General features: G+C 41.7%; 5 protein-coding genes across 6 annotated transcripts; 3 read left to right on the forward strand and 2 right to left on the reverse strand.

Annotated features, from left to right (window-relative positions):
- Nucleotides 1-3,802: 3,802 nt before the first annotated feature.
- On the reverse strand, nt 3,803-6,981 carry LOC125377871 (E3 ubiquitin-protein ligase TRIM56-like). The gene is made up of 4 exons (XM_048391944.1): nt 6,896-6,981; nt 6,427-6,550; nt 5,035-5,326; nt 3,803-4,866 (listed from the first exon to the last, which is right to left on the reverse strand). Exons 3-4 carry the CDS (start codon nt 5,324-5,326, stop codon nt 3,803-3,805), a joined length of 1,356 nt encoding a protein of 451 aa, XP_048247901.1. The 5' UTR covers nt 6,427-6,550; nt 6,896-6,981.
- A 1,931-nt stretch (nt 6,982-8,912) lies between these two features.
- LOC125377863 lies at nt 8,913-27,712 on the forward strand. Of its 2 annotated transcripts, XM_048391926.1 has the most exons (4): nt 8,913-9,160; nt 22,947-22,969; nt 23,847-24,138; nt 24,950-27,712. In XM_048391926.1, the coding sequence occupies exons 3-4, from the start codon at nt 23,847-23,849 to the stop codon at nt 26,572-26,574; spliced, it is 1,917 nt and encodes a 638-aa protein (XP_048247883.1). In that variant the 5' UTR covers nt 8,913-9,160; nt 22,947-22,969; the 3' UTR covers nt 26,575-27,712. The 2 variants fall into 2 exon arrangements, with proteins under 2 accessions (XP_048247883.1, XP_048247882.1); XM_048391925.1 differs by lacking the exon at nt 8,913-9,160 and having other exon boundaries at nt 22,909-22,969.
- Nucleotides 9,066-13,041, forward strand: LOC124110334 (E3 ubiquitin-protein ligase TRIM56-like). Its single transcript, XM_048391927.1, has 3 exons — nt 9,066-9,182; nt 10,740-11,031; nt 11,850-13,041. Exons 2-3 carry the CDS (start codon nt 10,740-10,742, stop codon nt 12,902-12,904), a joined length of 1,347 nt encoding a protein of 448 aa, XP_048247884.1. The 5' UTR covers nt 9,066-9,182; the 3' UTR covers nt 12,905-13,041.
- Nucleotides 12,917-14,685, forward strand: LOC125377864. The gene has a single exon (XM_048391928.1). It carries the CDS (start codon nt 12,917-12,919, stop codon nt 13,505-13,507), a length of 591 nt encoding a protein of 196 aa, XP_048247885.1. The 3' UTR covers nt 13,508-14,685.
- Nucleotides 16,158-17,036, reverse strand: LOC125377872. The gene has a single exon (XM_048391945.1). The coding sequence runs from the start codon at nt 17,034-17,036 to the stop codon at nt 16,158-16,160; it is 879 nt and encodes a 292-aa protein (XP_048247902.1).
- Nucleotides 27,713-27,912: the final 200 nt, after the last annotated feature.

Here is a 27,912-nt window from a genome sequence, read left to right on the forward strand (position 1 = left end):
GGATTATGCAAGATGTTGGAAATGTTTATCTTTTTATATCTCAGTTTAAGCAACGTGTATCTGATTACAACATCCAACGATGGTATTCATCAATATAATCAAATCCAAAGCTAATGGCATATTCAACCTTCAAATCAGTTTTACAGACCGAAGTATATCTTACACAGGTCGACTCTGCACTACTGAAACAAGCGTTGTCAAGATTGATATGTGGCTGTCATCAGTTGATGGTTGGGGCAGACGCAAAGGCGTCGATCCAGAATGTAGATATTGTCTCCGATTAAATATTAGTCAAGGGGAAAATGAATATTATTTTGCACTTGTATGCCCTGCTTAATGATTTAAGATATTGATCCATTGATCCTAAATACTTTGTAAATCCCTCACTGGAATCCTGTGTTAGCCAGATGTCATCTAATCATAAACCTACTTCTGTACAGCTATCAAAATTCATATTGAATGCAGTGAAATTGTAAAAGTCACTTTATGAGTAATTGTATTCCTGTAATGTTATGTTCTCTGGGCCTGTGGCCTCTAACTTGAAGTAAAGGTGTTGTCCGTATATCACTGTGTACCACCATTCCGTAGACCAGGTCTTCAGCAACCCATACTTGCGTAAAAGGTGACTATGCTTGTCGTAAGAGGCGATCAGGTGGTCAGGCTCGCTGACTTGGTTGATGCATGTCATCATATCCCAAATGGGTGGATCGATACTCATGATGTGAATTACTGGATTTTCTGGTCCAGACTCGATTATTTACAGACCCTCGTCATATAGCTGGAATGTTGCTGAGTGTGGCGTTAAAGAACAAACAAAAATCAATCGTAATCGAAACGCCGCACGATGTATTTTACTTGCGCTTCCAGGAGATGTAACGTCAATGTATTGAGTGAAGCGTTCATAAAAAACATATGTGAATTTACTGAGCATTGGGTGTAGGGTGCGATCAACAAGCTTGCTGATATCGTGTTATTCCTCCAACCACATATATTGTATACATTCCAACCTCATGTGTTTACTACCTGTAAGCAAGTGTTGTGTTACTTCAAAGTATGAAAAATATAGTCAATGAAATGTACAAAACGTAGATCCCCTGTAGTGCAATAGAAACCTGACTTCTTACAAACCAGTGGGTGAGAAACCCATTTGAGATAACTGGTATAATACATATGTATGAGATCGAATTCCAGGCCCGTGACTGGCTACTCTATGGTAATGACCTAAGGTCAGATTAGAACGTGCTACTTTCCTGATTGCAATTCATAAGTTACTCGTGCTTCGGTCAAATTCACCTGCGTCTGTGCCGAGTTTTTACGGTTTTTGAGTGTCAATTCTTTGTTTTTTCTAGTTTGCATTGTCTTGGTCGCCTTGATAATCCACAGATATGGCAGAGAGTTTTATTGTGGGGGGTCAGTAGGTATGGGCAGTAGGCAGAATGCCGGATGACGTCACAAATAACCGATGTGTAATGTTGCTTGTTTGTTGTTTATCGCCGCACTCACCAATATTCCAGCTATATGACGGCGGTCTGTAAATAATCGGACCAGAGAATAGAGTGATTGATATCATGAGCATCGATCCATGCAATTTGGATACCATGACATGCATCAACCAAGTCAGCGAGCCTGACCACCTGATCCCGTTAGTCGCCAAGGTGATCATGAGAATTCGATGCTCAAATGGTGCGATGTTGGAGTGTGTAAGAATCAGATTGATGAATTCATGTCTGTCGTGTAGTAATCTTTGTACATTCATCGATTCAAGCAAACATTACGTTACGACGCGCATCGTTAAACAGAAAAGCGTGTCAAACTGTCTACACACTAATACTGTGATATCCCTCGACTTATGTAGTCCATTATACAGTTTGATGATGTATTGCTGTCTTTTGATGACATTAAAGTAGCTATGGACAAAATCTGTTTAACAGTGCCCGCACAACGTCTATATAGGGACTGTATGGTGTATCGCATATATCGATAGTCAGAGAACGTTTCACATTCGTATGGAAGTAATTTACTGCTGTCAGTCTTTGTTGACACGAATATGTTTTTCTCATCTCTAAAACCCACAAACGATTGTTTATGTTTTTGTCTCACGGAAGAAATCGCGAATGTTTTCGTCATACGACGTCGTCGCCTATGGTGGTCGCCATTTTTGTGAAGCTATACGAGATACGGACAGCGATCTGACTGGATATCATTAGCCTGCCCCACCAGTGGCCCCTGTCACAAACACATGCAAAGGCAAGTCACTTTCCTCCGGAAAAATAAGATACGGGAACATATGGTACATGTCAAAATAGGGAATTGCATTGGACAACATTCTTGTCACTGATGCGTCACATTTGGAAATGTCCTCCACATAAATCCTAAGTCTACCATAAATCTTTGAAAGCTTTGCCGAGGCCTTGAATAGTGTGACCTAGATCAAACAACTTCAGAACAAGAGTCTTATGACACTTTTGTAGTAAGAGCATGTCCGATTGTTCCTCAAAAGCTGTGAAATGTAGACACCAAAGGCTGAAGCTGCAGGAATATTGCTAGACAATATTTGAAAGTTGGAGTCATCCCTCTTACACAGCCTTTTGGTGAGTGTTTTATCGCCCAGAATCTTTATACAAAGATCTAAATATGAACCAGATGAGCCGATCTCACTGGTCTCCATTATTTCTAATTCAGGGGGGTAAATCAGTGGAAGGATAGTGGTTATTGAGGTGAGGTGAGGTGAAATTGGGTTTAACGTCGCGTCCAAGATTATTGCACTTATATAGCGACGTGCATGCACGTGTGTGTGTGTGTGTGGCTGCTTGTACTAGTCCGGACTGATGCCGATTTATAGTGCTAGCTCACTGAGATACCATGCCGCAGTTTAACATGAATACCCTACTCAGACACAGTATACTGACTCCGAGCCGACCAGTCCTTGTTTTAGACCCTTAATCCCGAGCGCCAGACAGGGTAACAACAAGTACCATCTTTTAACGTCTTTTGGTATGACGCGGCGGGGGATCGAACCCTGGACCTTCCGCTCTCCGGGCGGACGCTCTACCACAAGACCACGGAGGCGGTGATGGTTAATGAACAATTAAAGATCATCGATATACCTGAAGCACAATTAGTGCCCATGGGAATGTTATCAATGAGGAAGTCCAGCATTCACACACATTGTTTTCTCAGTAAACTTCAGATGACATTTGCTTCCGTTATTGACAAATTGCCCTGAACCTCTGAAGACAGATATGTGACCACGTTTTGTATGGATCAAGGAATGCAGTTTTTCCTTAAGTTTGTCATGTGGGGTAGTGATATACAAAGTTGACAAATCAAATGTGTTGACAGAACTGATTTTTGCTGTTTTCTGAGATTGTGGAATTCACATGGTATTGATTTCACTTTCACTCTAATTCTTTCTGTGAATATCTATAAAGAAATTTATTTATTGTATTAAGGATTATGGTAAATCTTTGAGACAGGGATTTGGAGGTATAATTTCTGGAGCCAGGAATAGCTCTCTCTTTGTACGGACTTTTATTGAAAAAAGGGACGGGCATGTCTTCAGGTTATAGAGTGAAGCCAAACGTTCTGATGCGTGGTTTGGACAAATTTCTTCAGTTAACAAGCTGGCATTTTATGTGGCATTTTTGGTATGTCACTTATACCAATGTCTGTGATCAAACAATTAAGGTGGTTATGCTTACATATTATGGTGATGTTATGCCTGAACTGCTCAAATGAACCACTTTGTTTGACATGTCGTCAACAACAAGCATGTCGCCTGTGTTTGTTCCAGTTCCAGTGATTAAGCATTAAGTTTTGCAATCCGCCGAGGGGGGCTCTGAACAGAGAGCTTACTCTGACAGGGTTGAGTATTGCGTGTGTAGAAGGATTTGACGCACTTGTTGTTATTATCAGTTACAACTATGGTGTCTGTACCGCCTTCATTGAACACTGCCACGTCATAAACATGAGGTAAACTTGTCTCATCTTCTGTTTGTATGTCCACTGTGTCGTGCAGAACTGATGTCGATGTAGAATCAAACACATCTTCATATATGGTATCAATTTCACCCAAGCTTACCTCGTTTATATTGTTACAGATCTCTTCACAATCATGCTTAAAACATACTTTCTCTCTCAGTTCATATTTTATATCTGAATCTGAGTCGTATACTGTAGGAAACTCCTCTGACTCACACCACAGGTACATCTCATAGATGTCCATTTCACTTCCAGACTCCAGAGCTCTGTCTATCATCACAGAGTGATGACTTATCATCTGCTTGGCCATCTCTTCAGACTTCATTTCAGTTTTCAGTCGCTCGATATGTTTCTCAGTGGCGTCATCCAGTTGGTCCAGGAGTTGTCGTTCCTTCTTCTTTATGGCTTCTGTGACTGTCTGGATTGTGGATCGGATCTGACACTGAACGGTGACTCTGTTCTTTATTACCTCAGTCCGTTTGGTTTCTAAATCTGTTAGCAAACTCTCTGTTGCTTGTAAATGAGACGCTAGTCTTTCCTTAACTCCTGTAACACAGCTGATCAGTTCTGGCATAACGGATTCAAACGGTAGAATTGCCTCACACTTTCTGTGATACAAGATGCAACAGGATTGACATTGCAGTTTCTTACAATCTTTGCAGTAGAACTGCATGCTTTGATCTGGATGTTGCTTACAGAATGGTTTGCGTCTTTGGTTGATTTTGACCTCTGTGGACAGGTCAGATACGTCATGGTGACGAGTGGCAGGAATACGTCTGTGAGCCTTCTGGCATCCCTCACAAAGACTGATGTTACAGTCAGCACACCAAGCAGTGGCTGGAGGTGCCGCTCCTTCATCACTACATAGGATGCACTTCGGGGTATCTGCAAGTATACATACAAATGTGTCAGTTATTTTTCAACACAAGAACTATAATATTACGAAATAACCTTTAACCTTTCAATGTACAGACGAGGAATTCACAAACCGGGGATATGAACAATGTAGCTATGTTAGGATGAGTTCAACACTGGTAGCCTATTCGGAAATACCTTTTGTCTTGGGATTAAATGAATCCAAGAGACCCTGAATCAAAAAGCTTGGTTTCACCTCCTGTGCCCACTCTTCAACTGGCCTGTTTGAGTCGGCTACTTTGGTCATCTTTCTACAGAATGGACAGAGGAGAGACTTGGCACTGATGGCTTCTGGTCTGGTTTTAGTGTAGCTAATGACACATTTCCGACAAAATGTGTGATAACACACAAGTGTACAGGGGTCATCAAAGACGTCCATGCAGATGCTGCACGTCAAGAAGTTGTCTGTCAATTGTCGGTGCACTGCCATCTAAAATGTTAAAATAAAAATATTGGCATTCTCAACTTAACATCATACACCTTTTAATCCATAAGAACCTATTTTTGTTTTTGATTGATATACGGGCAGTTTTATCAAAAATGAACTCACAGAGAGTAGATATGATACAACGATCTTTAAAGACATGAAGTAGTTTGTTATGTGCTCATGTTGCTCCGACACATGTTCATGTTCCACTGTCTATCAATGACAACAATGTTGAACAACATATAAAAGCGGTCAGTAAGTGGGAGCTCAGTTCGTGAGTTACAGTTTTGTGGATGAAAATATTAATGCTTGAAAATAGCTCAGTGTCATTTCACAGTTCCCAAATAATCACTCCACAATACAAAGACAAAGTTATGTTTTGGAACGCGTTATTGCGTTATTGCGCGAATCCCTTAGGGTGCACATGTGTGTCTGTGTGTTTATTGGATGCATGTGTTTATTGGATGCATGTGTAAAGTGTGTGTGTGTGTGAGTGTGTGTGTGTGTGTATGTGTGTGTGTGTAAGACAGAGAGAGAGAGAGACTGGATGTGTGTGTGTGTGTGTGTGTGTGTGTGTGTGTGTGTGTGTGTGTGTGTGTGTGTGTGTGTGTGTGTGTGTGTGTGTGTGTGTGTGTGTGTGTGTGTGTGTGTAAGACACACAGAGAGAGACTAGATGTGAATGTGTTTCTGTATGTGTGTTTATGTATGTGGCTGCTTGTACTTAATGCCGGTTTCATGTTGCTAGCCCACTATGCATTGAGACACCATACCGCATTTTAACATGAAAGTGAGTGAGTGAGTTGGGTGTAACGCTGCTTTTAACAGTATTCCAGTTATATCAGGCGTGTCAGCTTAATGTGGGAGGAATTCCCGAAGTGATGCAGATCTCAGACGTTTACCACTTCGGTAAAACCCACGAGCATGGGTATGGTGCTGACAATCCTAGAAACATAATCGGGGCGAACCGGGATTCGAACCCACAATCATAAGTTTCTGACGTGCCCAAGGGACGCTACTGTGCACAGCGAATCACGGCGCCTTAGATGACTGGGCCACCCGTGCCCCTTTAACATGAATTCCACACTCCGACACAATATACTGACTCCAAGCCAACCAGTTCTTGTCTTAGCTCCTTAATGCCGAGCATGTGGCCGGGGATCGGACTACAGACCTTCTGCTGTCTGGGCAGTCGCTCTATCCACTAGACCACGGAGACAGTCTCAGTTGCTATGAAAACATAAACATGACCAATGATTATTGAGATAATGTCATGAGAATAATATATGTACCTAGATATTGTCAATGAAAGGCACCTGTCACGGTTTGCAAGACAGTCAGATGTTTGTAATTGAAGTATTGATTGATACATGTTTAGAAGAGCTGTAACCATGAACCTGATGATCCAGTTTCAGTCCTGTGTCACTAATAGTAATGTCAGAAAATGCTGTCCAATAGGAAGACAATGTACAATACAACAAACAGAAATTATACCTCGACACAGAAACAAAGAAAATACCACTTCACTATGATGTAGCACCAGACAACATACTTGCTCGGTAATCAAGAAAATACCTTTAGCTTCGTCAGATGTCTCCTCCAACCATTCTGCTGGACTGACTGTCTGTCTCGGTATTGTAAGAGGCGGGGCTGTACACTGACACAGGCTGCTCATAAACGCTCTCACGCAGCTAGCTGGTCACCATATGTTGCAATATCGATAGTTAATGCAGTATAACATTTGTATTGTGCATGTTTTTTGTATGACTGCACACATATTGCACCTGAGGCGATGTTTGGTGGGCGGAAGTGTAGTAATATGTCGGGAATTCAATCAAACTGAGTATTTACAAGTTCAACTTTTGAGTTCATGCAACAGATTCCATTTTGCGAAAGGGTTTAAATGCTTTACCAAATATCCTGAAACAAAGGAATGCTAGTGGATGTTGAAGCGCATGTTGTAATTTGGGCCACTATCGTGTGAAGGTATGTATATTTCAATATTACAATTACTATAAGTTACAAACAGGGCCCATTCTCAGACATTAAGCTGATAAGCAGTTATATTGCTGAATTATTGTTCAAAGAGCAGTCAATAAAATTTAATGACGACATTATGATGTAGCTGCTTGTCTATCGGTTCAATATTGATTTGTATTGTTCACGTCAGGTATCATGAGAATTGCAATATTGTTTATGACGTAATGCATTCTGGTGACCGAAAACATGAGTGTCGCTCATATCTCAACATGCAGTTTCATAAAAAAACTCCTGTCATCAATAGTAAGCTCAAAGAGGGTACAATTATTGAAAGACATAGACGTGTTAACAATTTACAAAAATGAACCCTTGTAAACCAAGGTGACCACAAGCTGCCTTTACATACTAGTACAACCCGTGTGGACGTGTATCACTTTCTGCATAGAGCATTGTTTGGACGATGTGTTTGCATTGATTTGGTTTGAACTTGTGTTTTTAATTTATTGCAATTTCATTTATAAATTTGTAAAGTTTGTTTTGGCCGCAGGTTTATATCACTGTTTAATGTAGAATAAATAACGTGTGGGGTGTAGTGTATACTGTATAGCGTGTATATAATGTGCTGGTGAGTTTTACCAAGTACAATGTCTACAAGTATTTCGTATTCCTAGTGTTTCAATGTCATCCTGTTTCACTGCCAGGGGCAACAGTACGTCACGCGCTGCCGGCGACCTGTGTCGACAAGTGGAGCAACTGTGACTCCTACCCTCACTCGTGTGCGCCAGTGTACAAAGACTGGGCGTCCGCCAACTGTGCCCGCTTCTGCAACTTGTGCTGAGCGTCTTGGAATCTGTACCGAGAAGAGGAGAGACGCATAGAGTCTGCACTGCGAGATTTTGTTGCTGTAAACACATGGGAGAGGGGGGAAGGGAAGCACTTTGCTGCAGTTTGTAATGGATACCCGCATGCAGTGTAATGAAACCCAACCAGTCACTCCTTGTTTTATTCCCTAAACATCGAGCGCCAGGCAGGGAAACAACAAGTGTTATCTTTTAACGTGTTGTGCTATGACGCTGCCAAAGGATCGAAGGCTCAAAAGTTAGCTGTGCAGAGTTGCTGTGCGGAATTCCAGCTTTGCCTTGATTATGATGTTTTTGCTGCCCGCACCTTACCGTGCCTGTAGTTTCCACACCTGTTTAACTGAAACAGCTTTCAAAGTTTACCAAAACTCACTCGCTGAAAGACTTTAACAGCGCTTAATTAACAGTATTTCAGTTACATATGGCCGGCAGAGTGTTTGTGGTCGGACTCGATGTAGTTAATAGACGTTTGCAACTGTGGTGAAACCCACGTGCACAGGTATGGTGCTGACAACCCTAGAAACAATCAGGGCGAATCTGTGATCCGAACTGACGACATCAGGCATGGTCTAAGGGAAGCAACTCTGCACAGTCTATTACGCGCCTTACACAACTGAGCTCCTAGTGGGGAACTGAGCCAAACTGAATGGAATCAAATATTCTTTACATTACTTTTGACTCATGTGATTCATGCATAGGAAATGTAGGATGATCATATCGGAATCGAATAAGTCAATTCTTTCAAATAGTTCAATAAATTACAGATACACTGATGAACAATAAATAGACGACAAAAACAAACATCAGGAAAACGAAACACTGTTGTGGAGTATACACTGGACGCGTCCCTGCATGTCAGTCGCTATCAGTGTTTCACCTGCAGTGACTAGGCTGGATACCAGTATGTGTGCATCAGATAACGCATAGCAGCTGACCGACCCGCCCCTCGACACGCCAGGACACAGTCGACATGGCGTCGGGCAGACTGGAAGAATGAGAGGTTAAACCACTGACAAGTAAAGGTAATGGGAGCATTGGCAACATGGAAGTTTGTTTGACGTCCCGCATATACTTGATCAGTGTGTCGTCCCGTATATACTTGATGAGTGTGACGTCCAGTATATACTTGATCAGTGCGACGTCCAGTATATACTTGATCAGTGCGACGTCCCGTATATACTTGATCAGTGTGTCGTCCCGTATATACTTGATCAGTGTGTCGTCCCGTATATACTTGATCAGTGTGACGTCCAGTATATATTTGATCAGTGCGACGTCCCGTATATACTTGATGAGTGTGACATGCCACAGGTGTATGGAAGGGGTGAAAATAGCTTCATACTTCCTGGATGTACATGGTCGTATAGTTTCTGCGTGGGCTTTATTATAAGATTTAGTTACAGTTTATTTTGAACGTTGCATCAGCAAAGTGTCAGCAATATAGATCCAGATCCATTGTCAAAACTTGTTTTTATTTAAAGCAACAGATGTCAGTGTTATTTACACAACACGAGTCCATCTATTCCTAGAATAGAAGGGCGGATCAAGCATTTCTGGGGAGGGGTCCAACATATCCAAATCTTCGTTCAGATAAGTTTACTGCCTACACAATTTGTCTTTAAAAGAAAGAGGAGGGGGACCTTTGGACACCCCCCACCCCTCCCTGGGTCAGCCAACAGAATCAAAGATTCTACTTTCGTTATGCAAATGTACTGGAATGAGTCATGGCCATATATAAGCATTTTACGGAAGTTTCAACATGATTGAGCTGGCGGTGGTTCATGCATGGGGTGTTACACAATACTGAAACTTGTCGTAAACTTGCGATGTCCTGAAACCAACCAACCAACCAGCCAATCAGTCAACAAATCAATCAGTATGTTTTCATGATACGGTTGAGGCCAAAGGCCGGGTTGTTACCAGTTCTCAAAGCATAACAAATGAACAACTATATTATTATGGATTCTGTGCAATATTTTGCAAAATTTGTTTACATGTCCATTGTGGTAAAAGTAGTGATTTAGATACTATTTTCTGAACTAATTATACATTTTGACATCATTTGTTGCAACTTGTACAAAATCTAAGTTCTCTTAAAATATTTGCACAATGCCTCTTTCAATAAAAGAATCACGTGAGCTATAACAGAGTCCAGAAAGAGCAAGGCAAACTTATGTCAAATTACAATTAGAAGATCATTAATGGTCTACTACTAAAGTAGTCTTGAATATGGTCCTGCACCATGACTGTGGAATATATGTATTTTATAAAAACAAAACCTATTTAGTTTTATATAAAAACAATTCTAGCCAGCTCTAACAATCCCTATGAAATCAGCATCAGGAACATTAATTGTTTTTATTTAAGAAGAGAGAAATGTTATGTGTAATAAAATATTACAAAGACGATGTATTAGTCTGTCTCAGTGTTAGTGTAGTAATTGGCTTTGTTGGAGCTGGACGAGTAATTACTTGAAATTATGATGATAAATCTTTTACTTCACCTCAACTGAAAATATATAATTCACAAAAGGGTCAAAATCTAAATTGTTTGTTCATAAATATGTTTTACTATTACAGATGGCGATGCACAGGACATTGACAGACAATTTCCTGACTTGCAGCATCTGCATGGACGTATTTGATGACCCCTGTACACTTGTGTGTTATCACACATTTTGTCGGAAATGTGTCGTTAGCTACACTGAAACCAGACCAGAAGCCATCAGTGCCAAGTCTCTCCTCTGTCCATTCTGTCGTAAGATGACTAAAGTAGCCGACTCAAACAGGCCAGTTGAAGAGTGGGCACAGGAGGTGAAACCAAGCTTCTTGATTCAGGGTCTCATGGATTCCTTCGCTCCCTGCAGTCAAGGTATAAGTATACACCAGAGACCATGGTGGTTGCACTTCCACTCAATCCATATGGTTTTAATTCATCTTCAACACAGGCAACAGTATTTACCCATCTATGACATACTCGTTTTTGTCCTAACATTACTTGAATATCTCTGTCATTTCTTTCAGTGGCACACTATTAGGCCTGCAGTTAATCCTGTAACATATTTGCTCGTTTGCTTCTTAGACAAAGTATTGATTCTCATGATTTTGAAGTAATGTCATTGACCTTGTCTGGTCACAATGCCACGTAATGTTAACGCCTTTCTTATTGCATACGAACACAAAAATACATTTTTCAATTTATTGTTGTATCGACTTTTTATTACCAGTTGATAGGTACGTTTTATTAACAGGTACTGTATTTTCTATGTTGGAAAACCAAAATGAACCAACCTAAACGTGAAATGTGTACTTGAGTATTCCAGTTATAGCATCGCATGTCAGTTTGATGAGTGTGGAAAACTTGATCCGATGTCAAATGTCACTTTGGTGAAACCCACGAGCACAATAATGGTGCGGACATACCATGAACATAATGAGGGCGACTCTTGGATTTGTAGGATGCAGACATGCAGATTAAGAAGGGCGCGCCACTGGTGCCCCTTAAATGGGTACTGATAAAGGAAAGGATAAATGTCTTTATAAAGATGACGCAAATAGGTGCTCTAATATTCATATTTCCTATTCATGTGAAGCACTTTCTAAGTACATCCTAACATAACCTATATTTCTCTGTAAACAACCTTAAATATAAACCATGTCAACATAATACATGTGTATATTTCTTTTTAGGAACAAATAACTGCAACTTATGTGATGATGATGGGGAGGCAACTCCAGCTACATCTTGGTGTTCTGACTGTGAAGTCTCGCTGTGTGGTGGATGTCTTAAGGCCCATGTTCGTAATCCTTCCTCCCGTCACCATGACGTATCGGACATGTCAAGGGATGTCAAGGTGAAGAAAAGACGCAAACCTCTGTGTAAAGAACATCCAGATCAGAGGATGCAGTTCTACTGCAAGGACTGTAAGAAACTACAATGTCAATCGTGTTGCACCTTGTATCACAGAAAGTGTGAGTCCATTGTCTCGCTTGAATCTGTGTTGCCTGAAATGCAAAACACTCTTCAAACTGTAAAACAGAAACTAGAGACTGATTTAGCAACATCAAACACTCGCCTTGCAAAGAAGGGAGCACAATGTACTGAAATTAATGAGAACAAGTCAAGCCTTCAGTCTCAGGTCCGATCAGCAACCCACACCGCCATTGACTTGATAAAGAAGAAGGAGAGACAACTCTTGGAGCAAATAGATGTCATCACAGAGAAACAAATAGGACAGCTGAAAGGAGACATGAAGCGTGAGGCGATTGCCAGGCAGATGATTCGTCAACACTCGGAGTTGCTGGGCAGAGCTCTGGAGTCTGAGAGTGACGTGGACATCTGTGAGATGTATCTGTGGAGTGAGTCGGAGGAGGCAGCCACTGTGTCTGTCCCAGAGTCAGGTATGGAGGATGTATCTGGGGGCAAGGCTTGTTTCATACACGATCGTCATCTGATGTGTGGGAAACTAAACGATCTACACTTGGGTGTGATTGATATCATTGTTGAAGATGTTTTTGATTCTACATCTACAGCAGTTCTGTATGACACAGTGGACATGCAGGCAGAAGATGATAAGGAAAAACCCAGTCCTTTTGACGTGGCAGTGTTTGTTGTCGACAACACAGACACCATAGTTGTCACAGATTATGACAACAAGTGTGTGAAATCCTTCTACAAAAGAAACAAGAAGTCATGTCAGAGTAAGCTGGGGGTACAAAGCGCTCCTCTATGTATTGCAAAATGAAACAATAATAAAATGGCTGTGACTCTCCATGGCACTAAGGAAATAATAATAGTAGAAGTGAAGCCTGAACTGGTTCTTCAATCATCCATCTCTACAAGGAAGGTGTATGTGGGTCTGACATCCCTGACACCGACAACCTTGGCAGCAGGATCACTGGATCCTCCCTGTGTGGATATCTTGGACATGGCGGGGAATGTGTTGAAGACCCCGGATCCTGTCACAGATGGAGAGAAACTTGTATCAGATCCTTGGTTCCTCAGTACCACCAGGCAGGGTAACATCCTCATGTCTTGCGGGGAATACGGAGCTCGCAGTGTCCTCTGTCTGACTCCTCATGGAGATGTTGTGTTCAGGTATCAGCCTACACAGCCGTGGCCTTCCCTTCGTGGAATCACTGAAACCAACACAGGACATATCCTGGTTATATATCTCAATGCAAATTGTGTGTTTCAACTCAGCGCTTCTGGGACGTTTGTGAGGAAAGTGTTGACGTCACGTGATGGTATTACATCTCCGCATAGTCTCTGCCTGTGTGAAAGTCAGCACCTGTATGTCATCGATGATGACTGTTTGAAGATCTACAGATTTACAAGAAACACCTAAGATGTGGATGCATAACGATTGTTCCTGAAAGAATCCGTCACCATCTGTGTGACAATAGTTTATGTAAATATGAATTTCCAATACAAGAGAACATCAGTCCAGACTGTCCGCCGAAACAGATTAAAATTTGACGTGAAGTGCAAAATAGTTATGAAATTTATATGAATGGAACACTGATATTGAGTGATGACACCAGGTGTTCGCGAAAAGGGTAAGCATGTCCGGCCCTATCGGTAGCTTTCGCCAATCACACAATTTTCATGACAAAAGAAGTATTTGTCCCTGACGCGGCACAGCTGTACTCGTATCGTGAGACGGCGGCCTGTAAACAAACCAGAAAATCAAGTGATCGATGAACCAGAAATTCCAGTGACACGTTAGTGCATTAACTGATTTTGTTAAAACTAATAAAACCGATACGTTAATTTTAACCTACGAATTAAAACGTTTAAGAACTATTATGTGGGTCAGTGGTTGGGGGGTGCGCAGTTTTATTGTGCCCACACCAGGTGTTCGCGATGTTTGTGACAATGATGTGGAGCTGTGAGGTGTATGTGAACAATGAATGCACAGAACTGGAATTGTCACCCGTCAAACAAATATTCCGTTACTGAATGCGGATGTATTACGTGTATATTTAAGTTAGCGGGGAGGGGAGGGCGGATTTCGGCAAAGAGCAAAGGTCACCAACAACGTGTGCCAGTTGTTCGAGGCGACTTAATGGATCAAGTGACCTGGTTGATTGTATGTCATCGTATCCCAAATACATAGATCGATGCTCATGCTGTCAATCACTGGACTTTCTGACCAGACTCGATTAATTACAGACCAACGTCATATAGCTTGAATATTGCCGAGTGCTGCGACGAACAACAAACAGACAATTGGAGCGCATTTTTTTGTGGCATGTAAGCAACTGCTGGAAAGTAAAGCCTTTTTGCCTCGTGAAGTATATAATCATATATTTGTAAATACAATAAAACTCTGATAATTAAACCATTAACCACTTCCTGTCAGTTTAAGTGTTTTTATAACCATTTACATGCATATCCAGGTGTTTACATTTCTGTCATAATAAAAGTGCTGACACTACCTTTGTACAGATTGTCTTTCTTGTTTAAATGAATACATAACACACACCACACCACTATGGAACCCGTTCTACGACGGGAATTTATGTTAAAAGATGTGAAAAGGGATCGTTTCAGCACTTGGTTTCTCCGTGGAACACGACGCATGTCTTTGTAACAAACATCAGTAAACGCTTTGTGATGTGAAGGGAGAAATGGTGGTTAAAATCTCATGTGACCTCGTTACTTACAAATACATATTGTTTCCATATATATTGATGCTGTTTTGTTCATTCATCCAAGGACAAGTTTAGAAAACATGAGCGATCACAACACTGCCGACAAGCTTGTTAATTTACATATACTTATTATCCCATGAAACAGTCGTGAATGCCATGGTTATCTATCAGAAGTATGGAAAATAGTTTACAGAAAAACATCCGTTTCATCGACTGTATTAGTACCTCGCCAAGGCTCTGCACTCACTATATGCCACTGGGAACAGATAACACGTACTTTCTCGTTGCCCAAAGGTTATTTCTGTAAATAATAAGTTTGCTTCACCGGTAAAACGGTATATGATCGGTTACGGATGTTTCGTGAATTGTAAACAGAATCCTACACAGCATATATGCTTCTGTTCTCGAAATAATATTCTGCCCAGATCATACACATATAAATGGCAAATGTTTCCGTTTATTTGACGTAGAATATGCTTGTGATTAAGGGTGCTAAACCTACAGATGCAAGGGTCACATCCGCGTAGAAGCAGGTTGTAGTTTCTCTAATTGCAGGTATGTTTCAATTAAAAAGTCACCAATTACATATGACAGTGTTCCTTCTTCAATTGCACATTTGATTTTCCAGGGGTGTTTATTGCTTTTTCTCAAATTCTGTTGAGACATTCGATGTAAGGTGTTATTTGTGTTAATGTGAACCCAGTTTTCACCCGTGTTTCGTTGTCGGGAACAACAGTGACGTCATCAGCTGTTTAATGTTTGGCAGAGTAAGAAGTAGTCACGCATACAACAGTAAACATTATGTTACTATGATTTTAGGCCACGGGGGACACCAGAAATGGGCTTCATACATTGAATCCATGCGGGGACTAGGACCTGTGACCTGTGAACGCTCTAACTACTAGTCTACCCCTCCTTCACCCATCTACTACCCATCCGTGTACCCATCACAGCCTCCCACATCCCCCACCAATATAACATTCTCGTCCCATAATGCCGGCTTTATAGTTCTAGCCCACTGAGATACCACGCCGCAGTATAACGTGGCTGCACACAGTCAGCCTTGTTTTATCACCTCAAAATAGTAATCGAATCACGCCAAAGCCAAAATATACAACACTTTAAATACAATAGTTGTTATGCACATGTCAATACAAAGGGGGACACAGCTTAACAAAATGATTTTATTTTACCTTCCAAAAGTTAATGTTTCGTAAACATGTTGTTTCATTACAATGCGCTTTCGTCCTCTGTGCATCTATCATCATCTGTCACCTCATCATCAGGATCGAACACAGTCACAGCCCTCGGACCACGGAAGTAGCAGTAAACACGCCTACACTATTCAAAATGACCGAGATCACTCTTCATGTCCTCTTGGTTTGGTGCGTAGAACCTGTAGACCATCACACAGTGGCGGTTGGTGACGTACAGATGCCTCAGCTTATCAAAGTACAGGCCATAAGGGAAAGTGATGCCATCCCTTGACGTCAGTACGTCTCTCAACCATGTGCCTGAACTACTCAAATGAACCACTTTGTTTGACATGTCGTCAACAACAAGCATGTCGCCTGTGTTTGTTCCAGTGATGCCGCATGGATTCATTGCTCGGTGTTGTCCTGTGGGTACATAATTAAACACAACATCTCCGTTTGGTGTCATACATAGCAAATGACTTCTTGGGGCATGACTGCAAGACACCAGGATGTAACCTTGACTGGTGGTAGATAGGAATAAAGGATCTGATACAAGGATTCCCCCATCTGTGACACGATTCAGCGTCCTCAATACATTCCCCGCTATGTCCAGGATGTCCACACAGGGAGGCGACCCGGATCCTGCTGCCAGGGTAGTCGGAGTCAGGGCTGTCAGACCAAAGTACTTCTTCCTCGTTGAAATGTATGATTGAAGAACAAGGTCAGGGTTCACTTCAATCACTATTATCTCCCTTGTCTCGGGAAGGGTCACGGCAATGTGATGGGCACTAAGTTTTGCAATCCGCCGAGGGGGGCTCTGAACAGAGAGCTTACTCTGAAATGGTTGAGTATTGCGTGTGTAGAAGGATTTGACGCACTTGTTGTTATTATCAGTTACAGCTATGGTGTCTGTACCACCTTCATTGAACACTGCCACGTCATAAACATGAGGTAAACTTGTCTCATCTTCTGTTTGTATGTCCACTGTGTCGTGCAGAACTAATGTCGATGTAGAATGAAACATATCTTCATATATGGTCTTAATTTCACCCAAGCTTACCTCGTGTATATTGTTACAGATCTCTTCACAATCATTCATAAAACATACTTTCTCTCTCAGTTCATATTTTATAACAGATTCAAACGGTAGAATTGCCTCACACTTTCTGTGATACAAGATGCAACAGGATTGACATTGCAGTTTCTTACAATCTTTGCAGTAGAACTGCATGCTTTGATCTGGATGTTGCTTACAGAATGGTTTGCGTCTTTGGTTGATTTTGACCTCTGTGGACAGGTCAGATACGTCATGGTGACGAGTGGCAGGAATACGTCTGTGAGCCTTCTGGCATCCCTCACAAAGACTGATGTCACAGTCAGCACACCAAGCAGTGGCTGGAGGTGCCGCTCCTTCATCACTGCATAGGATGCACTTCGGGGTATCTGCAAGTATACATACAAATGTGTCAGTTATTTTTCAACAATAGAACTATAATATTACGAAATAACCTTTAACCTTTCAATGTACATACGAGGAATTCACAAACCAGGGATATGAACAACGTAAATATGTTAGGATGAGTTCAGCACTGGTAGCCTATTCGGAAATACCTTTTGTCTTGGGATTAAATGAATCCAAGAGACCCTGAATCAAAAAGCTGGGTTTCACCTCCTGTGCCCACTCTTCAACTGGCCTGTTTGAGTTGACTACTTTGGTCATCTTTCGACAGAATGGACAGAGGAGAGACTTGGCACTGATGGCTTCTGGTCTGGTTTTAGTGTAGCTAACGACACATTTCCGACAAAATGTGTGATAACACACAAGTGTACAGGGTTCATCAAAGACGTCCATGCAGATGCTGCACGTCAAGAACTTGTCTGTCAATTGTCGATGCACTGCCATCTAAAATGTTAAAATAAAAATATTGGCATTCTCAACTTAACATCATACACCTTTTCATCCATAAGAACCCATTTTTGTTTTTGATTGATATACGGGCAGTTTTTCAATAATGAACTCACAGAGAGTAGATATGGATACAAGATCATTACAAGACATGAGGTAGCTTGTTGTGTGCTCATGTACCTCCAGCACATGTCCATGTTCCAATGCCTAATTATGACTACAATCCTTAACCACATATAAAAGCAGTCAATACGTGATTGGTCAGTTCATGAGTTACAGTTTTGTGGATGAAAATATTAATGCTTGAAAATAGCTCAGTGTCATTTCACAGTTCCCAAATAATCACTCCACGCTACAAAAGCAAAGTTATGTTTTGGAAAGCGTTATTGCGTGAATCCCTTAAGGTGGATGTGTGTGTGTCTGTGTGTTTATTGGATGCATGTGTAAAATGTGCGCGTGTGTGTGTGTGTGTGTGTGTGTGTGTGTGTGTGTGTGTGTGTGTGTGTGTGTGTGTGTGTGTGTGTGTGTGTGTGTGTGTGTGTGTGTGAGAGAGAGAGAGAAAAAAAGAGAGGGAGAGAATGGATTTGAATGTGTGTTTATGTGTGTATGTGTGTGGCTGCTTGGACTTAATTAATGTCGGTTTCATATAGCTAGCCAACTGAGACACCATGCCGCAGTTTAACGTGAATAGTGAGTGAGTGAGTTGGGATTAACGCCAGTTTTAACAGTATTCCAGTTATATCACGCGTCAGTTAATTTGGGAGGAAAGCCCGAAGTGATGCAGATCTCAGACCTTTACCTCTTCTGTGAAACCCACGAGCACGGGTACGGTGCTGACAAACCTAGAAACATAATTGGGGCGAACCGGGATTCGAATCCCCAATCAAAGGTTTCTGGCGTGCCCAAGGGATGCAACTCTGCACAGGGAACTGCATCCCCTTAGACGACTGGGGCACCCGCGCCCCCCGTGACCGTACATGTGGCCCGGTATTGATATTCAAAGGTGGCCTTAATAATTCCAACGTGATGCGGATAAAAATTCAACAGTACTTTATAGGATATATTTTGGATGAAATATGCTGATTTATTATATCTTTCTACCAAACATATCCCGACCGTCGCTAACACATACATTCTTTGTCTTAACTTCTCTATCCATGGGGCTTTTGTTGCAAAACGTGGTGACAAAAGGTAAAGTCACACGTCCATCTTCAGAGGTTCAAGACATTTTGTCAAAAAATGAAGGCAAATGCCATCTGAAGTCTCCTGAGAAACAATGTGTGAGATGCTGGACTTCCTTGTTGATAACATCTATGTAAACCTTTTGTAAGATTTAGGTAAGAAGAAGGCATCCCCACGTGTGCCAATTGTGCTCCTCTTCTTACTGATCTCTTCCTTTATGCAAATAAATAGTACACTCTTCTTTCATTAGGAAAGTCAACATAATGTTATTTGGCCAGGAAGTTCAATTAATGCCTCAGGTATATCGATGATCTGATATCCTTCAATAACCATCAAGTAGCCAATTCCCTTCCACTGATTTACCCACCTGAACCATAATTAAACCGCCTCATCTGTTTCATGTTTAGATCTATGCATAAAGATTCAGAGCGCAAAACATTCATCTCAAGACTGTATTGCAATATTCCTGCAGCTCCAGTTTTTGGTGTTTACATCTCACAGCTTTTGAGGAACAATCGAGCATGTTCTTTGTACCAAGAGCGTGATACGACTCTTGCTCACAAGTTGTTTGATCAAGGTTACCACATTCATGGCCTCATGAAGCGTTCAAAACGTTCTATGGTAGATATATGAAGGACATTTCCAAATTTGACGCATCGGTGACGATAATGATGTCCAATGCAATTCCTTGTTTTGACTTGTAACATGTTCCCGTGTTTGTTATGTGAACAGTTGACTTGCCTTTGCATGTGTTTTTGACGGTTGGGGCAGGATTCGCCAGACTTTTCGCTAAGACCTTCCACCATCAGAATATAACACATGCTCATGATGTAGTCATTTCAGCCGAGATTTCCTGTGAATATGGCAAGGTTGTGTCGCTTTTCCTTGCAGAGGGCGATCAGAACAAAAAACACTCATTGTCTCATATTAGCCATTTAGCTAATTCAATAATTGAAATGTGAAAAGTCCCATCTTGACGATTTAAGCAACGACAGCACCGACGACGACCACAACACCGCCTACTCCCGTCTGTGAGGACAAACTCACAACATGTAGCATCTATAAGTCTGTCTGCAAGTCGGACACACAACAGAGGTGGGGGTTGCTGAACTGCGCCAAGACTTGCCGCCTGTGTCAGCTCACTACGATGCACTGATACTACCTGTACACATGTACATGTGTATTCATGTGTGGATAATCATGTCATTCTGGTCTGATTTCAGTATAAGTAAAATACAAATGTCCTAAGATGAGCTGTATAATTTACTCAACCGGTTTCATGAATGTGGTTTTCAGGAGTCAATGCTTAAAGTCTGGAGTCAATGAAGATAGTTCCTAGATTATGTAATAAGCCACATCTCAGGAATATTAGAATGAGTCTAAGACTGACATGACGTGTCAAGGTGGCTCGCACCTACAACTGATGTTGTAAAGCTAACGTCTTATGTATGTGATAATTGTCTCTCCACATGAACTACCTACCATTCTTTCACTGGCTTTCCTTCTATCTTTTTGTCTGTCTGTCTCTGTCTCTCTCTCTCTCTCTCTCTCTCTCTCTCTCTCTCTCTCGCTCTCTCTCTCTCTCCCTCTCTCTCTCGCCCCATATCCCACTCTCTCTACCTCTCCCCCCGATACCCCAATCTCTCTACTCAGGATCATTCTAAATGTCTACGTGATTCCAACTCCAGACGAGACGACAGTGGCGGTAACACGACCAACAAGGGCATTTACTGGTAGGCATCCATTAAAGTCCAGTTCTGCTACTCCTTACATCAAATACTGACATATTATAAACTGACATTTTGTTCTCACACGAGGGATACGGGACGTCGGTGTGTAGTGTGTAGTGTGTAGAAGATACAGTGCATTGTTTAATGTGTGTGGTGTGTGGTGTGTGGTGTATGTTGTTTGGGGTGTAGTGTGTAGATATTGTGCTAAGTTGCAAAATGTGTGTGGTGTGTGATGTGTAGTGTGTAATGTGTATAGTTTGGGGTGTAGTGTGTTTATCTCCGAGCCGACCAGTCCTTGTTTTAGCCCCTGAACGCCGAGTGCCAGGCAGAGTAACAACAAGTACCATCTTTTAACGTCTTTTGGTATGACGCTCCCGGGGATCGAAACCCGAACATTCCACTCTCCTGGCTGACGCTCTACCACTAGACCACAGAGGCGATCCGTTAATGCTGTGGACGTGCATCACCTTCTGCATAGAGCATTATTAGGACGATATGTTTGCATTGATTTAGTTTCAACTTGCGTTTTCAATTTTTTTAAATTTCATTTGTTGAGATTCTTTTGGCCGATTGTTTATATAGTGTTTAGTGTAGAATACTTAACGTGTGGCGTGCATTGTTTATTGTAAAGCGTGAAGGACATAATATCCCAGTAAATAATGGGCCGAGGAGTTTTCTCTTTCCAGTCCGTTCCACAACATGAAGTTTCTTACCAATTACAATGTCAAAAAGTATTTCGTAGTCCTACAGTGTTTTAAATGTCATCCTGCCAGGGGCTACAGTACGTCACACGCTGCCGGCGACCTGTGTCGACAAGTGGAGCAACTGTGACTCCTACACTCACTCGTGTGCGCCAGTGTACAAAGACTGGGCGTCCGCCAACTGTGCCCGCTTCTGCAACTTGTGTTGAGCGTCTTGGAATCTGTACTTAGAAGAGGAGGGACGCATGGACTCTGCACTGCGAGATTTTGTTGCTGTATTACACATATTAAATGACAATGTCAGATGACATCAACATACGTCGAATATATTGCCTCAAAGGCTATTATCAGAGAGTGGGCCTTTCTCTTTATTTATCTAAACCCTGGATACTGTCTCAGTTAGAGTCCCTGGTAAAACAAAACAACAGCCTTTATGAGTTTAGGGTAATTAGTTTCACCATAATTACATTGACCGCAGACACAGAGAAGTTAAAGTTAAAAGAATGTTTACTCAATTAGACTTGTAACAGCTGATCTCCTTTGGTATTACGATTGATGAACGTACGTGTGTGTGTGTGGGGGGGGGGGGGGGGGGGGGGGGGGGGGGTTGAAGGCTCAAAAGTTAGCTGTGCAGAGTTGCTGTACTTTGCTTCATGCCAGGATCCTATAATCGTGGTCGAGAATTCCACCTTTGCCTTGATTATGATGTTTTTGCTGCCCGCACCATGCCCGTGCCTGTAGTTTCCCCACCTGTTCAACGGAACCACCTTTCAAAGTTTACCAAAACTCACTCGCTGATACACTTTAACACCGCTTAATTAACAGTATTTCAGTTACATCACGTCGACAGAGTGTTTGTGGCCGGACTCGATGTAGTAAATAGACGTTTGCAACTTGGGTCAAACCCACGTGCACAGGTATGGTGCTGACAACCCAAGAAACAATCAGGGCGAAACTGTGATACGAACTGACGACATCAGGCATGGTCTAAGGGAAGCAACTCTGCACAGTCTATTACGCGCCTTACACAACTGAGCTCCCAGTGGGGAATTGAGCCAAACTGAATGGAATCAAATATTCTTTACATTACTTTTGACTCATGTGATTCATGCACAGAAAATGTAGGATGATCATATAGGAATCAAATAAGCCAATTCTTTCAAATAGTTCAATAAATTACAGATAACTGATAAACAATAAATAGACGACAAACATCAAGAAAACGAAGTACTGTTGTGGAGTTTACTCTGGACACGTCCCTCCATGTCAGTCGCGATCAATGTTTTACCTGCAGCGACTAGACTGGTTACCAGTATGTGCGCATCAGACAACGCATACCAATTGAGCAAACCGCCTCTTAACACGTCACAATCGACACAGCCGACATGGCGTCAGGTAGACAGGAAGAATGAGAGGTTAAAACTACTGACAATTAAAGGTAATGTGAGCATTGGCAACATGCAAGTTTGTTTGACGTCCCGCATAAACTTGATCAGTGTGACGTCCAGTATATACTTGATCAGTGTGACGTCCCGTATATACTTGATCATTGTGACATGCCACAGGTATATGGAAGGGGTGAAAATAGCTTCATACGTCCTGGTTGTACATGGTCGTATGGTCCCTGCGTGCTGTTTATAAGATTGAGTTATAGTTTATTTTGAACATTGCAACAGCAAAATGTCAGCAATATCGATCCAGATCCATTGTCAAAACTTGTTTTTATTAAAGTAACAGATGTCAGTGTAATTTACACTACACGAGTCCATCTATTCCTAGAATAGTAGGGCGGATCAAGCATTCTGTCTGGGGAGGGGTCCAACATATCCAAATCCTCGTTCAGATAAGTTTACTGCCTACACAATTTGTTTTTAAAAGGAAGAGGAGGGGGGCCCTGGAAACCCCACCCCCCCCCCCCCCCCCCCCCCCTTTCGTTATGGTCTACTATTCAAGTAGTCTTGAATATGGTCCTGCACCATGACTGTGGAATATATGCATTTTATAAAAACAAAACCTGTCTAGTTTCATATAAAAACAGTTCTAGCCAGCTCTAACAATCCCTCTGAAATCAGCATCACGAAAATTAATTGTTTTTATTTAAGAAGAGAGAACTGTTATGTGTAATAAAATATTACAAAGACGATGTATTAGTCTGTCACAGTGTAAGTGTAGTAATTAGCTTTGTTGGAGCTGGACAAGTCATTACTTAAAATTATGATGATAAGTCTTTCACTTCACCTCAACTGAAACTATGTAATTCACAAAAGGGTCAAAATCTAAAATTGTTTGTTCATAAATATGTTTTACTATTACAGATGGCGATGCACAAGACATTGACAGACAATTTCCTGACTTGCAGCATCTGCATGGACGTCTTTGATGACCCCTGTACACTTGTGTGTTATCACACATTTTGTCGGAAATGTGTCGTTAGCTACACTGAAACCAGACCAGAAGCCATCAGTGCCAAGTCTCTCCTCTGTCCATTCTGTCGTAAGATGACCAAAGTAGTCAACTCAAACAGGCCAGTTGAAGAGTGGGCACAGGAGGTGAAACCCAGCTTCTTGATTCAGGGTCTCATGGATTCCTTCGCTCCCTGCAGTCAAGGTATAAGTATACACCAGAGACCATGGTGGTTGGACTTCCACTCAATCCATATAGTTTTAATTCATCTTCAACACAGGCAACAGTATTGTCCCATCTATGACAGACTCGTTCTTGTCCTTGAATAGCTCTGTCATTTCTTTCAGTGGCACACTATTAGGCCTGCAGTCAATCCTGTAACATATTTGCTCGTTTGCTTCTGAGACAAAGTTTTGATTCTCATGATTTTGAAGTAATGTTATTGACCTTGTCTGGTAACAATGCCACATAATGTTAACGCCTTTCTTATTGCATACGAACACAAAAATACATTTTTCAATTTATTGTTGTATCGACTTTTTATTACGAGTTGATAGGTACGTTTTATTAACAGGTACTGTATTTTCTATGTTGGAAAACCAAAATGAACCAACCTAAACAAGAAATGTGTATTTGAGTATTCCAGTTATAGCATCGCATGTCAGTTTGATGAGTGTGGAAAACTTGATCCGATGTCAAATGTCACTTGGGTGAAACCCACGAGCACAAGAATGGTGCCGACATACCATGAAACATAATGAGGACGACTCTGGGATTTGTGGGATGCAGACATGCAGATTTAGAAAACTGCGTCACTGGTGCCCCTTAAATGGGTACTGATAAAGGAAAGGATAAATGTCTTTATAAAGATGACGCAAAAAGGTGCTCTTATATTCATATTTTCTGTTCATGTGAAGCACTTTCTAAGTACATCCTAACATAACCTATATTTCTCTGTAAACAACCTTAAATATGAATCATGTTGACATAATACATGTGTATATTTCTTTTTTAGTAACAAATAACTGCAACTCATGTCATGATGATGGGGAGGCAACTCTGGCTACATCTTGGTGTTCTGACTGTGAAGTCTCGCTGTGTGGTGGATGTCTTAAGGCCTATGCTCGTAATCCTGCCTTCCGTCACCATGACGTATCTGACTTGTCAAGGGATGTCAAGGTGAAGAAAAGACGGAAACCCATGTGTAAAGAACATCCAGATCAGAGGATGCAGTTCTACTGCAAGGACTGTAAAAAACTACAATGTCAATCGTGTTGCCTCTTGTATCACAGAAAGTGTGAGTCCATTGTCTCGCTTGAATCTGTGTTGCCTGAAATGCAAAACACTCTTCAAACTGTAAAGCAGAAACTAGAGACTGATTTAGCAACATCAAACACTCGCCTTGCAAAGAAGGAAGCACAATGTACTGAAATTAACGAGAACAAGTCCAGCCTTCAGTCTCAGGTCCGATCAGCAACCCACACCGCCATTGACTTGATAAAGAAGAAGGAAAGACAACTCCTGGAACAGATAGATGACGTCACAGAGAAACAAATAGGACAGCTGAAAGGAGACATGAAGCGTGAGGAGATGGCCAGGCAGATGATTCGTCAACACTCGGAGTTGCTGGGCAGAGCTCTGGAGTCTGAGAGTGACGTGGACATCTGTGAGATGTATCTGTGGAGTGAGTCGGAGGAGGCAGCCACTGTGTGTGTCCCAGAGTCAGGTATGAAGGATGTATCTGGGGGCAAGGCTTGTTTCATACACGATCGTCATCTGATGTGTGAGGAACTAAACGATCTACACTTGGGTGTGATTGATATCATGTTTGAAGATGTTTTTGATTCTACATCTACAGCAGTTCTGTATGACACAGTGGACATACAGGTAGAAGATGATAAGAAGAAACCCTATGCTTTTGACGTGGCAGTATTTGTTGTTGACAACACAGACACCATAGTTGTAACAGATTATGGCCACAAGTGTGTGAAATCCTTCTACAAAAGAAACAAGAAGTCATGTCAGAGTAAGCTGGGTGTACAAAGCGCCCCTTTATGTATTGCAAAATTAAACAACAATAAAATGGCTGTGACTATCCTTAACAGTAAAGAGATAATAATAGTAGAAGTGAAGCCTGAACTGGTTCTTCAATCATCCATCTCTACAAGGAAGGGGTATGTGGGTCTGACATCCCTGACACCGACAACCCTGGCAGCAGGATCCGTGTCTCCTCCCTGTGTGGACATCCTGGACATGGCGGGGATTGTGTTGAGGACCCTGGATCCTGTCACAGATGGAGAGATACTTGTATCAGATCCTTACTTTCTCAGTACCACCAGGCAGGGTAACATCCTCGTGTCTTGCTGTGAAGAGGAAGCTGGCAGAGTCCTCTGTTTAACTCCTCATGGAGATGTTGTGTTCAGGTATCAGCCTATCCAGCAGTGGCCTTGCCTTCGTGGAATCACTGAAACCAACACAGGACATATCCTGGTTATAGAATGCAATGTAAATTGTGTGTTTCAACTCAGCGCTTCTGGGACGTTTGTGAGGGAAGTGTTGACGTCACGTGATGGTTTTATCCGCATAGTCTCTACCTGTCTGAAAGTCAGCACCTGTATGTCACCGATTATGACTGTGTAAAGATCTACAGATTTACAAGAAACACCTAAGATGTGGATGCATAACGATTGTTCCTGATAGAATCCGTCACCATCTGAGTGACAATAGTTTATGTAAATAAGAGAACAATCTTTCTAGAGTGTCCACCGAAACAGTTAAAATTTGACGTAAAGTGCTAAATAGTTATGAAATTTATATGAATGGACCACTGATATTGAGTGATGACTCCAGGTGTTCGCGAAAAGGGTAAGCATGCCTGGCCCTATCGGTAGCACTCGCCAATCACACAATTTTAATGAATAAGGAGGTATTTGTCCCTGACGCGGCAATGCTGTACTCGTATCGTGAGACGGCGGCCTGTAAACAAACCAGACAATCAAGTGATCGATGAACCAGAAAATCCAGTGACACGTTAGTGGATTAACTGATTTTGTTGAAACTAATAAAACCGATACGTTAATTTTAACCTTCAAATTAAGGGCACCGATTCTGCTTCTTAAAAGAATGAAGAACGTTTAAGAACTATTATGTGAGGCAGTGGTTGGGGGTGCGCAGTTTTATTGTGCCCACACCAGGTGTTCGCGATGTTTGTGTCTGACATTGATGTGGAGCTGAGAGACATCAGTGTGGTATATGTGAACAATGAATGCACAGAACTGGAATTGTCACCCGTCACACAAATATTCCGTTATTGAATGTGCATGTATAACGTGTATATTTAAGTTAGCGGGGAGGGCGGATTTTGGGAACGAGCAAAGGTCACCAACAACGCGTGCCAGTTGTTGGAGGCGACCTAATGGATCAGGTGACCTGGTTGAGTGCATGTCATCGTATCCCAAATACATAGATCGATGCTCATAATGTCAATCACTGGACTTTCTGACCAGACTCGATTAATTACAGACCACCCTCATATAGCTGGAATATTGCCGAGTGCTGCGACGAAAAAAACAACAACAATTGGCGACTGCTGGAAAGTTAAGCCTTATTGCCTCGTGAAGTATATAATCATATATTTGTAAATACAATAAAACTCTGATAATTAAACCATTAACCACTTCCTGTCAGTTTAAGTGTATTTGTAAAAATTTACATGCATATCCAGGTGTTTACATTTCTGTCATAACAAAAGTGCAGTCACTACCTTTGTACAATTTTTTTCTTGTTTAAATGAATACATAACACACACCACACCACTATGGAACCCGTTCTACGACGGGAATTTATGTTAAAAGATGTGAAAAGAGATCGTTTCCGCGGTTGATTCTTTTCTTTGAACACGACGCATGTCTTTGTAACAAACATCAGTTAACGCTGTGTGATGTAAAGGGAGAAATGGTGGTTAAAATCTCATGTTCC

Source organism: Haliotis rufescens, unplaced genomic scaffold (genome assembly GCF_023055435.1).
Source record: "Haliotis rufescens isolate VD_foot unplaced genomic scaffold, xgHalRufe1.0.p SCAF_102, whole genome shotgun sequence".
Taxonomy (NCBI): Eukaryota; Metazoa; Mollusca; class Gastropoda; order Lepetellida; family Haliotidae; genus Haliotis; species Haliotis rufescens.

What these genes read in the sequence shown, in the direction of transcription:
- LOC124110334 (XM_048391927.1), top strand. Translation starts at nt 10,740, where the DNA reads ATGGCGATGCACAGGACATTGACAGACAATTTCCTGACTTGCAGCATC. An exon ending in CTTCGCTCCCTGCAGTCAAG is followed by an intron (nt 11,032 to 11,849) that starts GTATAAGTATAC and finishes ATTTCTTTTTAG; the next exon opens with GAACAAATAACTGCAACTTA.
- LOC125377871 (XM_048391944.1), bottom strand. Translation starts at nt 5,326, where the DNA reads ATGGCAGTGCACCGACAATTGACAGACAACTTCTTGACGTGCAGCATC. An exon ending in ATTTAATCCCAAGACAAAAG is followed by an intron (nt 4,867 to 5,034) that starts GTATTTCCGAAT and finishes GTATACTTGCAG; the next exon opens with ATACCCCGAAGTGCATCCTA.
- LOC125377864 (XM_048391928.1), top strand. Translation starts at nt 12,917, where the DNA reads ATGGCTGTGACTCTCCATGGCACTAAGGAAATAATAATAGTAGAAGTG.
- LOC125377863 (XM_048391926.1), top strand. Translation starts at nt 23,847, where the DNA reads ATGGCGATGCACAAGACATTGACAGACAATTTCCTGACTTGCAGCATC. An exon ending in CTTCGCTCCCTGCAGTCAAG is followed by an intron (nt 24,139 to 24,949) that starts GTATAAGTATAC and finishes TTTCTTTTTTAG; the next exon opens with TAACAAATAACTGCAACTCA.
- LOC125377872 (XM_048391945.1), bottom strand. Translation starts at nt 17,036, where the DNA reads ATGTTTCATTCTACATCGACATTAGTTCTGCACGACACAGTGGACATA.